This window comes from Corythoichthys intestinalis, chromosome 19, assembly GCF_030265065.1.
Source record: "Corythoichthys intestinalis isolate RoL2023-P3 chromosome 19, ASM3026506v1, whole genome shotgun sequence".
In the NCBI taxonomy this organism is placed as follows: domain Eukaryota; kingdom Metazoa; phylum Chordata; class Actinopteri; order Syngnathiformes; family Syngnathidae; genus Corythoichthys; species Corythoichthys intestinalis.
Window position 1 is genome coordinate 26,090,204 of NC_080413.1, and position 15,727 is coordinate 26,105,930.

Below are 15,727 nucleotides of genomic sequence, written 5' to 3' on the forward strand. Positions count from 1 at the left end.
GGGGTGTCCAACCTTTTTGCAAAGGGGGCCATATTTGGTGTGGTAAAAATGGTGGGGGCCGACCTTGGCTGACGTCCTTTACATAGAATATATTTAAACAAATTGTAGCAAGCCATTCTGTGTGTCACATTTGCTTTATTATTTTTTTTCAATTCATAATTTCAACAATCTCGTAACTAGCCTTTGTGGCGTTCTCTTTCGACTCTCGGGCTGTTGCGAAATACTGCTGCTGTGAAATTAAACTAGCTTCAAGTTGCTTCAATTTCTCGCTGCGTATCTTCCCTGTAATCTTGTACATGTCAGGGTGTCTTGTTTGGTAATATCGCCTCACATTGTTTCTTTGCAAATGAGGCAGACACAGTTGTTGCGTATTTTAGTGAAGAAATAGTTCAATTTCCACCTATCCTTGAAGCGTCGGCCATTGCAGTCACCTTTTTTTTATTGATTGTCGCCATTTTAGAAAATTGGAAGTAAAGGGTCACACGGGGTAATGTTGCTTAGAGTGCTGCTGCCTTTTAGTGGGTAAATGAGGAGCAGCATTTAGTGTGTAAGCTACATCATATGCTGGCAGCAGTACTGCTGACCAATTTATTAAGTTTGTGTGCGGGCCATACGTTATTTATTTTATGACAGTGCCTGGGGGCCGGATGAAATTTGACCACGGGCCGCATTTGGCCCCAGGGCCAGACTTTGGACATGTCTGCCATAGGGGGTTCACTTTGGCCTGGGGAGTCAAGTTCAGCATTCACTTCAATAATATCTGGCGCCATCTAGCGTCGTGAATGGGTATAAGGTCTAGACCAGGGGTCCCTATCTGCCGGGCCGCAGACCGGTACCGGTCCGTGGCGCATTTGCTACCGGGCCGCATAGAAATAATTTAATAACGACTGCATTCTGGCTGAATTAACCCTGTGCCCCTGCTTAACACACCAATATCCCTGTCTACTCTAGATATAATACTACGGGATAGATTAGAATGTCGTCATAGAAATCCATTGATTGTACTGCTAGCAGTACATCTTGTTTGTGTATATAATATATCTATGTGCGCTAGTCCTCGATAATAACGTATTGCTAGGCCGCAGGCGCAGCACATTTGTTCCCGGAAATAATTAGCCCCCACACGAGCAAAGATGACTGGAAAACAGACGTCTATGGAGATATTTTTACGGCGAAAAGGGCACCTGACGAGCCTACAACCTTGAAGACCCACGAACGGCGAAGGAGTGGATTCGTGACCCGTTTGTGATAAACCGAGTGATTCGAGCATGTCTGTGCAACAGGAAGATCAACTTGTATAGATCGCAAATGACGGTGACCTTATTAAACGTACATTTGAGACAACAACTCTACTGAGGTTCTGGATTAAAGTCATTCTGGAATATCCTGACATCGCTATGAGAGCTTTGAAAACCTTGCTACAATTTCCAACATCGTATCTTTGTGAAGCGGGCTTCTTAATTAATGTTTGAGGACAAGGTGAAGTCGTTAATGGTGAGAGCGGTGTGCAGTTGTTGAGTGCAGCTTACATGGCAGGATGTATCTGAGGAGAACTTTTCTACAACTCCTTCCATGATCAAACGTAAGTTAATATTCTTTTCTTTCAAGAAAGTTTGTAGTGTTTACTTTGGAATAGCTGCATTTGCGCATTTTGCGGCTACGGTTAACGTTACGCGCATGCGCAGAACCGCATCGTTGCAATTTTTGATGGGTTGCAAAATTTGTCAGAACACCGGTCCATGGAAAAAAAAAAAAAAAGACCCAAATAACACCGGTCCGTGGTGCAAAAAAGGTTGGGGACCCCTGGTCTAGACCCCCGAATATAAGACGACCCCCACTTTTTCAGTCTTATTTAAATGCAAAAAACACCGTCTTATATTCGGGCCAATACAGTACTAACTACACAGCGAGCTAAGCTCTGAAATGATGAAATGTCAGTGTGGTTTGCTGACTTTATTCAGCTGTTCATGACATCAGCACTTGCAGAATTAAACTAAAATGAAAAAATAAATTCAATCAGTTTCCTCTTCAATAAGAGCAATTCCAAATTTGTGTTTATAACTAGCTGTTCATACAGCAATAACAATCCACACAAACGATTAGCATGTATTAGTTAGCGTCCACACATCATCAAAAATGATCACAAACTCACCCAAAGTATTTGACCACAATTGAAAACACACAATAAACAGTACTATAGGTTATGTACATGTGTTGCCTCTGTGGATGTTTCACAAGCAACAAATATGCACACAGGCTTTTACCTGTAATCTATCCCCTCTCTCTGTCACTCGGCAGCACGACTTCTTTGTGGGAGCAAATGCGCTCTTACTTGCGTGTGGAAATATTACCTGCTTCCTGCGCCAAAATAAAAGCATGCATCAGAAAACAAAATTCAACATTATCAAAAATGAAAAAAAGACGACTGGACACAAAATGGTGGACGAGACTCCAGCGTCGTAAAGTCGGGTGGGTCATAACCCAGGGACTACCTGTACTTTAAAGAGTACAGTACTGTAACATGTTTGAAACTTTTGTTTTTTCGGTATCGGATCACGACTCTTTATCGGCAGATTCTCAAAATCAGGTGACTCTGACTCAGGTGCAAAAATACGCGATTGGAACATCCCTAAGATATACGCTGCTTAAATATTAGAGATGGAAAGGGAAACTTACAGAGCAGGTCCGCTCCAAACTTGTGCGTTTTGATGTGATCAAATAAAGCAGTGAGGATGGGCAGAAGCGCCACAGTCACGTAATAAATGCTCTGGCTGACGCTCTTCATTTGGGCACGCGATTGCATGAACTTCCCAAGTTTGAGCATCTCAAGAAGCTTCTCCAAGTCCTCTGCTGCATTTTCAAAAAAAGTCCGAAACCCAGCTTTAACCAGCTCGGTACCTGACTTCATCACTGTTCTGAGAGAAAAATTGTGCAGAAGTATTAAACACATTTGAATAGACCTAGTCTCAAGTCTCAAACCCCCCCCAAAAATACTTGCCTGGTGTCAAGTGAGTGAGTAAGAATGTGAAGGCAGCTCACCATCATTGAAGAGTCACTTCCTGTGAGAGAAAATTCCATTAGCAATGGGCCAGGATCCTTTTGCTTGTGGGGCACATCATTATTCCGTCTTATTATGTGTTAAATTCAACATTTAAGCAAATATGCAGGTGCTCTAAAAGTAATTTCATGGTGACTTAAATTTCTTTTAGTGTCAGTACTACAAGCCTCCATAGGGTGGTGCTCCTCAAACGGCACAGAGTAAAGGGTAATATTAAGAAGAAATGTTCAAGGAGAAAAAGGTGGAATAAGAAACCCCTATGCAAATTGGAAATGTTAACATACTGTATAATAAATATACATATATGTCCAAGGGCGTAGGTTTGGTCTCAATATTTGTAGGGACGATATAACAGCATAACATGCACATACTGTACACTTTTTGCTGGGGAAGGGACATTAATACGACTGAACAGATTGGGTGAACTGCAGTCAGGGCTAAATTTCTCACCAATAAGAACCTAATTAATTGATAGGCTAAATGATAAATGCAAAATAAATCTGTATTGACTTATACTAACTTTCACATTGCAAATTTACAGTATAACGTCTTAATCAGATCATTTTTCTTAAATCTAGTCAAATAATTTTCTCCATCTTGCTTTGAGTGTTAAAGGCTAGTTAACAGATTAATGCGTCAGATCCTTCCACTTACTTTTAGTAAATATTACTATTTGTTATTTAAAAAATGCTTTCAAATAATATTTTGACCAATATTTATCCTTGAATTAGGAACATTTCTGATGTCAGAATTTTTTTTTTTTATGATTAAATATACAAACTTTTTGCATAAATAAGTCTGTTAAGCTTACTTGCAGCTAGCTATTATTCTTATTCCAAGAAATCAGATTAAAATTTACCGAAGCACTGTCAGATAATTTCACTTATTTCTGGTAATTTACACTGAAAACGAGTTTTTTTTTTTTTTTTAATTCTCAGTTTTAAGGAGGTTTGTTTTTTTCAGTGCATATGTACCGGTTCAGGTGATATACTGTTCGATTCAAACCTTTTTTTTCCTTTATTTGAAAATTTAAATTGCATTATTTGAACACAAATTATATTAATATACACAAGAAATACAAATTTGTTAATAATCTCTTAAGTATCCAGCAATGCAAAAATAATAGATAAATAAATAAATAAACATTTGTCTTAATACCACTCAAAATTGTCTGTATAAATAAATTAAAGATAACAAATAAACTTCTAAGGGACTAACAAAAATAAATCAGAATGGAGCCTTCCTTTAGGTAAAACACTACTGCTTTTGAGCCAAACTCAACAAAAACTAAAAGCTCCTTTGAGCTGCGTTAAGAACACATAAATAAAATAAAAATGAAAACTGGAAAGAAGGGGGTAAACCTTGGTTCACTAAATTTTACATTTTAATTAACGTTAACAGTATAAAACATACAGGAGGATATTTCTCTCAAAGCAGCTTCCTCCTCAAGTTTGAGAAATTCGCACAGATTAATGTTATGCTAACTCTGATTCAGGTCTGACTTACAGTAGCAAAATATGTGGTGTGTTCCCCACCTACACAACATTTACATTTTGACATTACTTACAGTGGCTGCTGCTGGCGGAAAAAAACTTTTAATATCCCTCGTCTTCGAAGGGGCGGAGGAGGCGGCAAGTTGTATTTCTGTCGGGTAGGGGAGGGGGGGGCATGTCGGTGTTTGTGTGTGGGATCAAGTCATCAGCCAATCAAACATACATGTGAGGGGAAAATAATGGACTGGCACATTCAGCAAGTGAAAAGGGGTCAATGTAAGTCTAAACATAATGAAAGTAATTCACTTAATAATGGAAGGATCAATTCTATCTTTACAACATATGGGAAGACAATCTAAATTACCTATATAACTGAAGTCATTGTATAATGCAAATAAGATTGCTTAAAAGTTGGTGGAGACAATTTGAGGATCCTGAAAAGTTGGTGGTGTTATGTCCGTACTGTCCCTATGCAAACCTACGCCCTTGTATATGTCCTTTCAGTTTTAACTGACATGCATGTAGTGTTTCATGGCCACACCACATATTTTAAACAATAGGAAATGTCATTGCACAATAACAAAGAAAAAGGTCACTAATAGTTTACTGTACTTCTTCAAATGGGGTGAAAGTGGATAAAGCAGTGAATTCTCCTGTGTCAGTTTCACTACACATGGCTAGCTGAACAACATTATTTCTAGTAAATATACAAAACTTTATAAGAAATTAAGGGAAATTGCCCGAAAATATATAACAAGTGACCTGAGAATGCCCTAAAAGAAAGAAAGTGAATACAATTAACAGAAAGGTATCCATAAGTGCCTTAAAATCAACAAGGAAGTGACACAAAATTACCGGGTTGCCTGCCTTTGACAATACTAGACATCCAATTCATTTAAATTGGAAGGACAAGCAATGAATGCTCATCTTTCAATGTCATTGACGGCACTAGACGTCCAATTGATTTTGAGTCCAAATGGATTGTATGTCTAGCGCTGTCAGAGGCAGCAAATGAGTAAGTAACAAGGAAGTGACCCGAAAATGTCCAAGATTTAATTGGAAATGACCAAAAATCTACAGGGATCTGGATTATCTACACACAGTTTCTGCAGAAATTGCATTTTCTAGTTACACTAATATTGTTACTTGTTCTATACCCCAAAATCCAAATAGTGTCATGTTCTGAATGACTAACCAAATGAGGAAAGAAAAGGAAAAGAGGACAGCCTTACCAAAGAGTGAAATCCTATGTCTGACAAGAGCTGCCAGCTTACAGAAAAGGCTGGAAACGACAGGATAAGCAAGACTGAGCTGAGCTGAACAAATACGTAGCAGAAAAGAAAACATTTCCATGCCCTGTAATTTGAGAACAAAATGACAAACGTATAATACTGCACCTTGTGACCATCTCTTTTTCTTTGTTGGAGGCATACCCACAGCTGCTGAGATTCTTGCTGGGCGTTGACAGGAAATAGAGGCAGTGGTTCTTAAAAGTCTGATCCGTCAGCGGGAGCAACACCTGAACAAAGCACATGCTGCTGTGAGGCACTTTGCACCATCATCAATATTTGCACCTCTATTACCTTTCTAGTTTAGAATGAGGGATCAAAGACTCTTTTTGAAGCATGTAAAATCCAATTGATTAGAGAGATAGTCTATGTGTAATACATTTTAATGTTTGGCAGCTATGATTCAAGGCTTGCTAGATTCTAACCTAAATTGGTATTGGAGAAATCAAAACAGAACATTAACCCAATGAAAATAAAAGTTTATTACAGCTAATGGTAACCTTATTTTTAATGTCAATACATTCAGCTGCAAGACAGTCAATGGAGTAAGATCTCTCAGACTGGTGAATTGATCATGTCAATACTGTACATTACAGTGTTAGAACAAACGGATTTGTTTGTGTGTAATTACTATGGGGTGTGATTGGAGTTGCATGCGTCTTAGGCTAAGCTAGTCTAAGCTAGTCTTAAGCCCTTTACAGCCTCTGCCTCCTAACTGCTTGCTTGCTACCTTCCCGTGGTCCCCCGTTTATCACAGAATGCAAGCAAGTGACCGAGTGGACTGACGGTATATTCAGTCCCCCCCTGCTGCCTTGTAGGGTATGCCTTCCTAGGCAAAGGCTAAGAGAAGGAAAACTCTTAATTCAAATCCCTTGCTGCCTTGTAGGGTCTGCCTCTTTAGGCAAAGGCTAGGAGAAGGAAACTCCGAAATAAAACCCAACAAGACCCCAACGACGAAGCTAATTAGCAACGGCGGAAGAGGGCAATCGCCTGTCGGGCAGGCGGCAAGGCGCATCTTCATCAAACAAGAATCCGGCAGCCCGATGCGACCAACATCGTGGAGGCTGCCTATCTCATCTTTTTGAGCCGCAGTGGAAATGATGTGGACCAAGTGTGTGTGCGTGGGAGTCGCGCAGCCACGACCACCTTAAACAACACTCTCAGCGAATGGCATTCTGTCGTTTTGGAGCACCTATTTTCATTATTTTCATTTTTCCTATGGGGGAAAAAATTACAAGAAAAAACAGCACTTTATAATTGTTTGTGAACTTTCTTGATTTCGCTCATTTGTGAAATTTCCCAGATTCCATCCGTAGTACAGTGGTACCTCTACTTACGACATTACCGTACTGGCCCGAATATAAGACGGTGTTTTTTGCATTGAAATAAGACTGAAAAAGTGGGGGTCGTGTTATAGTCGCGGTCTAGACTTTATACCCATTCACGAGGCTAGATGGCGCCAGATATCATTGAAGCAATCTTCTGCCATGACAGTTTGCAGCTACTCTCAAGTTCAACCAGTTTGCAATTTTTTATTGCAATGTTTTTCCTTATTCAGATTTGTTTCAAGACTACAGTTACAGTTAGACTTCACTTTGATTGTTAATGCAGTTATTGCAATTTTGTTGTTTTATCACAATAGAGAGAGAACAGGTTTATTTACATTTCAAAAACCAGAAGCCATTCATTTGTGAATGTAATTGCGCTTTAGTTTACATATTTAAATGTTCAGATATTAAGATTTGAATGAGGCAAAATAACATGCTTTTTCTCTCAAATATATGGCGGAAAACACCCAGGTGACTTGAAGTTCAGCTCTGAGACCCCCAATTTGGCCAAATTTCAAAATTGTCCGATATGCATGTGTGATACATCATTGTAAAGCTTAAAATCTCCATTTTCTGGGGGAAGAAAATTTTTGAACAGGAGGGCATTTAAAAAAAAAAAAAAAAAGTTTTTTAAACAGCAAAATCCTATCTAGAGGCAAGAGCACGCGAGCAGAATTACAGACGCCATAACTTTACCGAGATATTATCGCATACTTACCTTGTTTCAATTCAAAAACTCCATGTAGCATGTATCACTGAGTGTCAAGACACAGTTGTGAACGCCCACAGCTGTATTTTTGGGGGATTTTATGGGTGAAACATGGCAATATGACAAGGGTCGCGATGCAGAAATCGCAGACATCAAGGAGTGGTCGAGATTTTCTTTTTCATATATTTACCCCTTTAAACGTTTTTTTTCTCATTTTTCTTTGTTTGGATCGATTATTTATCATCTAACATATCGAAGAAAATGCAACAGTAACAAAAAAAATACACTTAAGCGACAGTTGTGAGGTAGATATCCGTGGCTTTTTTACAGACACCACTTTTTTCATTGTGATGTCATTTGTTTAAACTAATAATAATAAATATAATTAACTACCTTAGTTTTATGGCTGGGTTAAAACAAAAGTGGATGTGCGACATCTGTAAATGGGAGTTTCCAGGGTAAAACGGACAAATTAAAAACAGTTCGGGGGCTTAATGCGCCATGAATCTGCTATGGCAGCATATAGACATATTGTTCTATCAAAAACAACAGTCGTTTCGGCTTGAAATACAGCAGTTTCTTTTTAAGAGGACTGCAAGAGCAGAAACTGCTTTTTCAATCTTGTCTGTGTTTTCCGCCATATTGTTATAATCATTTGTTTCGGATGTACTGTAATTATTTTCTGTATAAGAATTAATTTGGTGTTCAAAGTGTCTTTTTTCAAACTTGAGTCTTGAAAAAGAGGGGGTCGTCTTATAATCAGGGCCGTCTTATATTCAGGCCAGTAAGGTAACTGGTTATGGTAGTAGTTTTGTAAACTGAAAATTCCATCAGTAGAAATGAGTTTTCCATGTAAATGCCCTAATCCATGACGTCACGGTTACCTCCTCACGGCAGGCCCCACCATTCTCGCAACTCTTTTAACACAGCACACACATCATACTCCACGGGGGAGCTCCGGCAAGTGGGCGGTGGGACGGGTGGCTGGGTAGAATTTTCCTGCAGTGGTCCCACTGCCCCAAGCCGAGCTCTCCTATTTTATGCATACACTGCACTACCCTCCCTACACAATCCCATCACGGTGCTGAGTAATGGCTGCCAGTCAGGGACCTGGCAGCCACAGTAATAGGGTGGTAGGTGGGTCCCACACTTTTTCTCTATGGCGTGGCTCCTGGGGCGTGGCCTCCTCTCTGCCTGGGCTGCCGGCAGCCTTAGTAGGGGGAGGTCGGGGCTCCGATCTCGCGTCGCCCCACGGCGTTCACCTGCTTCCGCCTTCCCCTCTCTTCTCTGCCTGGGTATCCGCCCTGCGCTCCAGCACGGGTCGCTGGCTGGATACCGGGGGGTCGGCTGGGTGTCGCCTGCTACGGCGGGGGGCCCTGACTTGCCTTGGTGGGCCGTTGGGGGTCCCGCGATGTGACATTCTGGTTGGGCTGTGGCTCATGGGCTGAGTGGGCGGGCAGGGATGGGGGTGGGCGTGGGTTGGTGCGGCCTCTCTTCCCATCCCTGAAGGTCGGTTGATAGGGGCGCGGGTGGCCCGGGGTACCACCCTGGAACCCTGGGGGGGTGACGATGGCTCCTTTGCTGGGCTGCGGGAGGAGGGATGGGCTGCGCTGGCTCGCCCCCCCGGATCGGCTGGGGAAGGGCCGAGGCCCTGGGGTGGCGCCCTTGCGGCATCTCCACTCGTCTGCGGGACTATTACATTTTAGATGGGATTCACGCATGACTAGGTGAAATTAGACACACTAAAGTAGAAAACCTCGGTGTCAGGATTAGCAATGAGACAGCATAGAATAGGATGCCAACATTGTCACACTGGCAACGGATTCACAAAAATACTAGGTGATAGACCACATGGCTGATTTAGGTACACTTCACCCCTCCCAATCACTTATCTCTCAGATCACTCAGGTGGGTAATGTATTTCTTGTTGTTGTTTGTGCTTTTTTTCTGTCTCTCAATGTAAAGAACAAAGAAAAAAATGATAAAAGTTAATACACTCACGTAAAGCTGTCAACCACAACGAGGGGCGAATGAAGTGGATGCTGGGATACACACATACTGGACTGTCTCAGGAAATTAGAATACACAATATTCTAATTTTTTGAGACAGTCCTGTGTATATATACAGGACTGTCTCAGGAAATTAGAATACACAATATTCTAATTTCCTGTCTCTGTATACATACAGTAGAGGTCCCTCACAGCCAATTGGATAGCAGGAATATGCTAGGCAATAGCCAATGGCAGAGAAGCTATAGGTATGTTACGCTCAGTAAACTCTGGGAGCTGTGAGTAGCAGCCCATACTGTATTTTTGCCTTTCGTATCCTGAAATTTTTTCTTAACAAGAGGCAATATTTTCCTGTTAAGGCGTGTCTTAACTTAAAAAAAATTATGTAGAGACGTTTGTAAGTAGAGGTAACACTGTTCAAATGTATTTCTAGAAAATCCAGACCTTTGCAAAGAACTTGATTTCCTGGTCATGAGGTGATTTGTCAGTTTTCCCACTCGTCGCCATTGCCTCTGGAAAGACAGTGGAGATTCCTTTTATTTCGGCTCACCAGCTTAGAGTAATTGACGCTAGAAACGGCATTGAAACTGTATAAACTTGCCAAGGTGTGCAATAAACTCCTGGGCAGAGTCCACACATTTCAGCAACCTCTTGAGAAACTTGTAGGCGAAACGCTTCTCCATGGAAGAAGAATCCTGCTCCATGTCTTTCAGACCTCTGTGATATTGCCAGTAACCAGTGATAACAGTAAAAACAAAAAACAAAACAAAAAACTTAACCCAGTAATGCCAGACACTGAGCTGTCCAGCTAAACTGATCATCAGTTAGCAAAACCAAAGTTACGCGTGAAATAAAATAATATTGAGTGGGACCTTGTTATCGCATAACCGCTTATCTGCAGAAACTTGAAGAGCTCCTGGGCCTTTTCTCGATCTCTGTACTTTTCTTTAGCAGTCAGGGTATCATAGGGTACCAGAAGCGGGTGGCTCCCTCCTCCTGGTGAGACGAACAAAGGAAGAATTGAGATGATCCAATCAACTCTCCCAAGGACTTCCTAAAACAGGGTAAAATAACTGTAGTGGTACCTCTACTTACGAATGTCTCTACAAACTTATTTTCAGGTTACGACACGTTTAAATGGGAAAATGTTGCTTCTTGTTAAGAAATTTCATGTTACGCATCAAAAATACTCTACAATACCGCAAAAGATATGTACAGTGGGGAGAACAAGTATTTGATACACAGTCAATGGGAAAACCCATTTGCAGTGTATCGAATACTTGTTCTCCCCACTGTATGTACTTCCTGCTTTTAAATGTCACGCTATAAGATCCTGCTGCCCTATTGGTCATAATCTTTCCCACCATGCTTCCATAATGAAATTCTGCTTTCCTATTGGCCCATTGTTGATGATGTTTCAATTTGGGTGTCGCACAGGCGCGACGGTGTTATTGTTGATAAACATATATATATGTTGGTCAACGTCTGAGCCAAGGCTCCTCGTTTTTTTGTCTCAGGAAGTTTTTTTTAAGCCCACAGACAGTTCATTACATTAGTAGCACATTAAAGCATAAGTCTCCTCGCGTTTTTGTAACAGGAAGCTTGAGATAGGCGATAGGCACCTTCGGTCTTGTGAAAGAGGACATTGCCTCATTCGAAAGGTAAGATATCTTTTTTTCCTTTGCATTTTGTTCTATTAGCTTCTTAATTACAGGTATTAATGGTTAGGTTATGTGTATGGAATGATTCAAATGTGTTTGGCTCTTGTTTTATTCCGGTTTTACCCCAATTATAAAATTTAATGTGGCATGTCAGTAGTGCTTGGAACGACATTTACATGTAGAACGAGTGTCTATTTACAAAATTCCCGGGTGACGAGACTACTTCCAGAACCAATTAATGTCGTAAATAGAGGTGCCACTGTATGAAAATTGCTAATGTGATTTATGTAACCTTTGCTCATGAGTTCACTTTTCTTCTTCTTGGCCCAGATGTTGTGATAATTTTCTGCAATGACCTCAACCATGCCCTGTTGGTTAGAAAGTACAGTAACTTCGCCAACTTGACAATGCTCATCATCAAGCCACACTTTCTAATATTCTGTATGTCATTTTATGAGCACATTTCGGCGGTAGCGTATCAATATCAATGTACAGTCATGTGCAAAAATTAGGACGTCCCATTAAATATTCAGTTCTTTATAAAGAAATGTTCACATATCAATGTCTGATCTTGTTTTTCTTTATCTCTCGAACAGAAAGTGATTTAATAGCAGGTAAAAGACAAAAATTAATATTGTCATTCCAGGACTCATTTCTTCCTTTTCAGCCAGTACTTGGTGGATTTACTGGTATGTTTTGGGTCATTGTCATGTTGCAGGGTCCAGTTTCGCTTCAGCTTTAATTTTTTCACAAATGATCCCACATGTTCCGCAAGCACACTCTGATACACGATAGAATTCATGGTGCATTCTTATGGTGGTGAGCTGGCCAGGTCCTGCTGTAGCAAAGCATCGCCAAACCATGACACTTCCACCTCCATGCTTCACAGTTGGTATCAGGTTCTTTTCCTGGAATGCTGTATTGGGTTTACGCCACCATGTCCTTGTGTTCTGGTCTTCAAATAATTCAATTTTAGATTCATCTGTCCAAAGAACATTATTCCAGAAGTCCAGGTCTTTGTCTACATTCACTCTGGCAAACTTCAGTCTGGTCTTTATGTTCTTCTTGGAGAGCAAAGGTTTCCTCCTTGCACACCTCCCATGAATGTTAAATTTGTGTAGTCTTTTTCTGATTGTAGAGGCATGCACTTCCACATCAACAGTAGCAAGAGCCTGCTGTAGGGTTCTGTGATGACATTTTACGTTTTTTGGAGATTTCTTTTAGCATCTTGCGGTCTGCTCTCGGGGTGAACTTGCTTGGACGGCCAGACCTGGGCATGTTGGCAGGTGTTTTGACTGGCCACCAGTAGAATGGCTGATTTTATCTTCTTTTGAGATCTTTAGAAATTCCTTACCAGACTCAAAATCTTCTTTCTGAAGGGCTCAGACAGCTCCTTTGATCTCACCATGGTGTTTTCACAGACTTAAGAGTCAGTCACTGTTGAAAGTATTCTGCGTTGACGAGCGGGGCAAACTTCCTTCAGACCGATGTCGAAGACTGGTAGATGGCTACAAAAAGCGTCTCACTGAAGTTATTTCAGCCAAAGGGGGTAACACTAGCTATTAGCCTGTAGGGTATCCTAACTTTTTCTTCAGTTAGAATATGCATTTTCGTTGATAAATTTGGTTTAATGAGTTAAACAATGTTCATTTTTGTCGTTGACCTGCAATTAAATAACTTTCTTTTCCAGAGATAAAGAAAAACAAGATCAAACATTGTTATGTGAACATTTCTTAATAAAGAACTGAATATTTAATGGGGTTTCCTAATTTTTTCACATGACTATAGATTCATTGTTAGAGACAGAATGGACAAGAACTAACCTGCAGCTCTCTGGACAATGTGAAACTGTGCAGGTCTAATGGAGCAGGATTAAACTCATCGATCTACAACACCATCAATGGACAAAAGAAACATGTGTAAGCTGTACAATAATTTGAGTTATGCCGTAATCATAATAGGATGCTGTCTCTTTGGGACACAAATTCATGAATATGTGAAAGAGCAACAGGCTGTCGAAAAATATATATATCATAAATTAGTGAAACCTTACCTGAGACTCTGAGATTTTCCGTTGCTTCTCATTCTCCAGTTGTTGGAACATGGCCTCTCCCTCTTTGGTCCTCTCAATATTCCAGTCCATTGCCAGCATGCTCTTCAACGACTCCCTCACCGGCCAACGGTATGTTTCTTTCTCCTAACACAAAAAAATTCAGATTAAATCATTTTGTGCTGCCTCTTGTTTGTGTGTGCACATACCTTCTCGCTTAGAGATTTGTAAGGCTTTATCAGTGGATGCTTTTTGGTGGGTTCATCCATACTGTCTCCGTGTTTCCACCCTGCTGATACCTAGAATGACGTTGTACATCACAATCAAGATTCGCTTAAATATGAACATGTGTCTGCTGTGACAAACCTTCTCTGATGACCATTTTTCATGGGAATGCTCTGCGTATTTGTTGGCAATGTACTCAAGTTTTTCAGGCAGGGAGATGCTGTAAAGAGATTAATTGAGAGATCAAATTAATGGGCCATTTTATGACCAATTTACAGTGTTACGTAAATTTGTTACCTGGCAAATTCTAAATGGACACGGAATGCTTTTTCTAAATGTTTTCCATACTTTGTTTTAACGGTTCATTTTATTATATGCAGTTTGTTTTACGTTTGTGACTCTTAAGTGTTGATTATTAAGCACTTACTTGGCAGTATTTATGGGTTTAGGGTCAAAGTTTCCCTGTGCATCAATGGATGCTTGGTTCTCGAGTGTTGCTCCTAAACTGACATCCACAAAGTCAGGTGGCAGGGCTCCAGCAATGGCACAAAGGCAGGAATTGGCCATTTTGAACAGCTCAGCATCATATTTCTAGATGAAGGAAGAATATTCATCTGTTATACAGGATATTTACAGATCTACACAGCAACTGGGTGGATGATTTAAGCAGATGATGTCAGTGATAAAGGGCAAGAAGTGGAAATGGTTGGCCTTTCACAGACTGATTAAAGATTCATGTGTTTTCGCACCACTGCTCACTGTCGCTTCAATGAGCTTTCACATCACTTGCTCGGATTTCTAACAAGTGCTAAATTTGAGGGGGATCTCCAAATAGAAGCAACAAACATATGAGAAGTGTTTCAAGTGACAATCGGGAAAAATCACAAATGTTTTTGTACCTTTTGAGAGATAGAGTCAAAAATTCCCCAGAAGAGTTTCTTGGTGAGGAGGAGCTCTTCCTCTGAAGCTGTGCCAAAGCTGTTCATCCCAGATGGAAGACAATAATACTTCCAGTTCTGTTCATAGTGGTTGGTCAGGAGCTACAGATCAAACAGTGAAGAGTATACTTGTAATTTGTAGGATTTATCAACATGTTACTTCTGGTTTAAGGGTCCTGGCAAAACAAAAGACTATCGGATTTTCTGCTTTGATGTGACATGAGTGTGAATATTCCCATTTTCCAGCTGTTGAGTTTCAAAATGGAGTTAATGGGCAGTGGTGGATGAAGTATTCACTTTTTTTTACTTAAAGCAACACTAGTTAACTTTTCAACCTTTATAAAATACTCATTACATGTGTAATGATATGTCAACTGACAACGAGCTCTTTTATATCTTGATGGGGTCTGTATCGCTTTCACCGGCACTAATTAACTTTGAGGAGGGTGGCAGGAACCCCTACCACACAAAAAAAAAAACTACAAACGTGCTGACTGCTTTACGGCATTCGTCACTTCCCCCTTTCCTCATTCATTATAAAGACAGAAGTCGATGCTAATGCTTTTGCGTAAATGTTGCAAAGATGGCAGAGCAACAGAGACAAAAAGTTTCTATCTGAGGAGGAAAAACAAAGGGCGGCAACCAGGATATAAAGAATAAACATTGGGCCGACTTTCACTCGCTGGCGTGAGAGCCCCCCATCCCCCGACCGAATTCGTCAACGCTGACCAGTTCCGGTGTAGGTTCACTATCCTCTTCCCCTCACTATCCACTCGCTCTCGCTGAGGAAATGCTGTCCCGTGAAATGCCTGTTTAAAAATGTTCCCGTTGTTACTTCTTGCGTTTGCTTAAAAGTGCCCATTTAAAAAGGAAAAGCGATGGATGATACTCCACGCAGAGCGTGCGTATTATTAACAAATGTTAAAGTTGGTAGGGTGGGAGGCTAACCACACTATCCACACGGTT

General features: G+C 40.7%; 1 protein-coding gene across 5 annotated transcripts in view; it reads right to left on the reverse strand.

Moving 5' to 3' along the window:
• ryr3 (ryanodine receptor 3) overlaps positions 1-15,727 on the reverse strand; it is a 200,600-nt gene that overhangs the window by 54,868 nt on the left and 130,005 nt on the right. For all 5 annotated transcript variants that reach the window (XM_057823386.1, XM_057823389.1, XM_057823385.1 and 2 more), the window contains 14 exons: positions 14,723-14,863; positions 14,251-14,414; positions 13,965-14,043; positions 13,808-13,897; positions 13,602-13,745; positions 13,372-13,434; positions 11,841-11,916; positions 10,760-10,883; positions 10,489-10,604; positions 10,332-10,399; positions 5,949-6,070; positions 5,784-5,833; positions 2,999-3,059; positions 2,677-2,915 (listed from right to left, as the gene is read on the reverse strand). In XM_057823386.1, the coding sequence (XP_057679369.1) occupies positions 2,677-2,915; positions 2,999-3,059; positions 5,784-5,833; positions 5,949-6,070; positions 10,332-10,399; positions 10,489-10,604; positions 10,760-10,883; positions 11,841-11,916; positions 13,372-13,434; positions 13,602-13,745; positions 13,808-13,897; positions 13,965-14,043; positions 14,251-14,414; positions 14,723-14,863 (1,537 nt within the window). The remainder of the gene's footprint in view (positions 1-2,676; positions 2,916-2,998; positions 3,060-5,783; positions 5,834-5,948; positions 6,071-10,331; positions 10,400-10,488; positions 10,605-10,759; positions 10,884-11,840; positions 11,917-13,371; positions 13,435-13,601; positions 13,746-13,807; positions 13,898-13,964; positions 14,044-14,250; positions 14,415-14,722; positions 14,864-15,727) is intronic.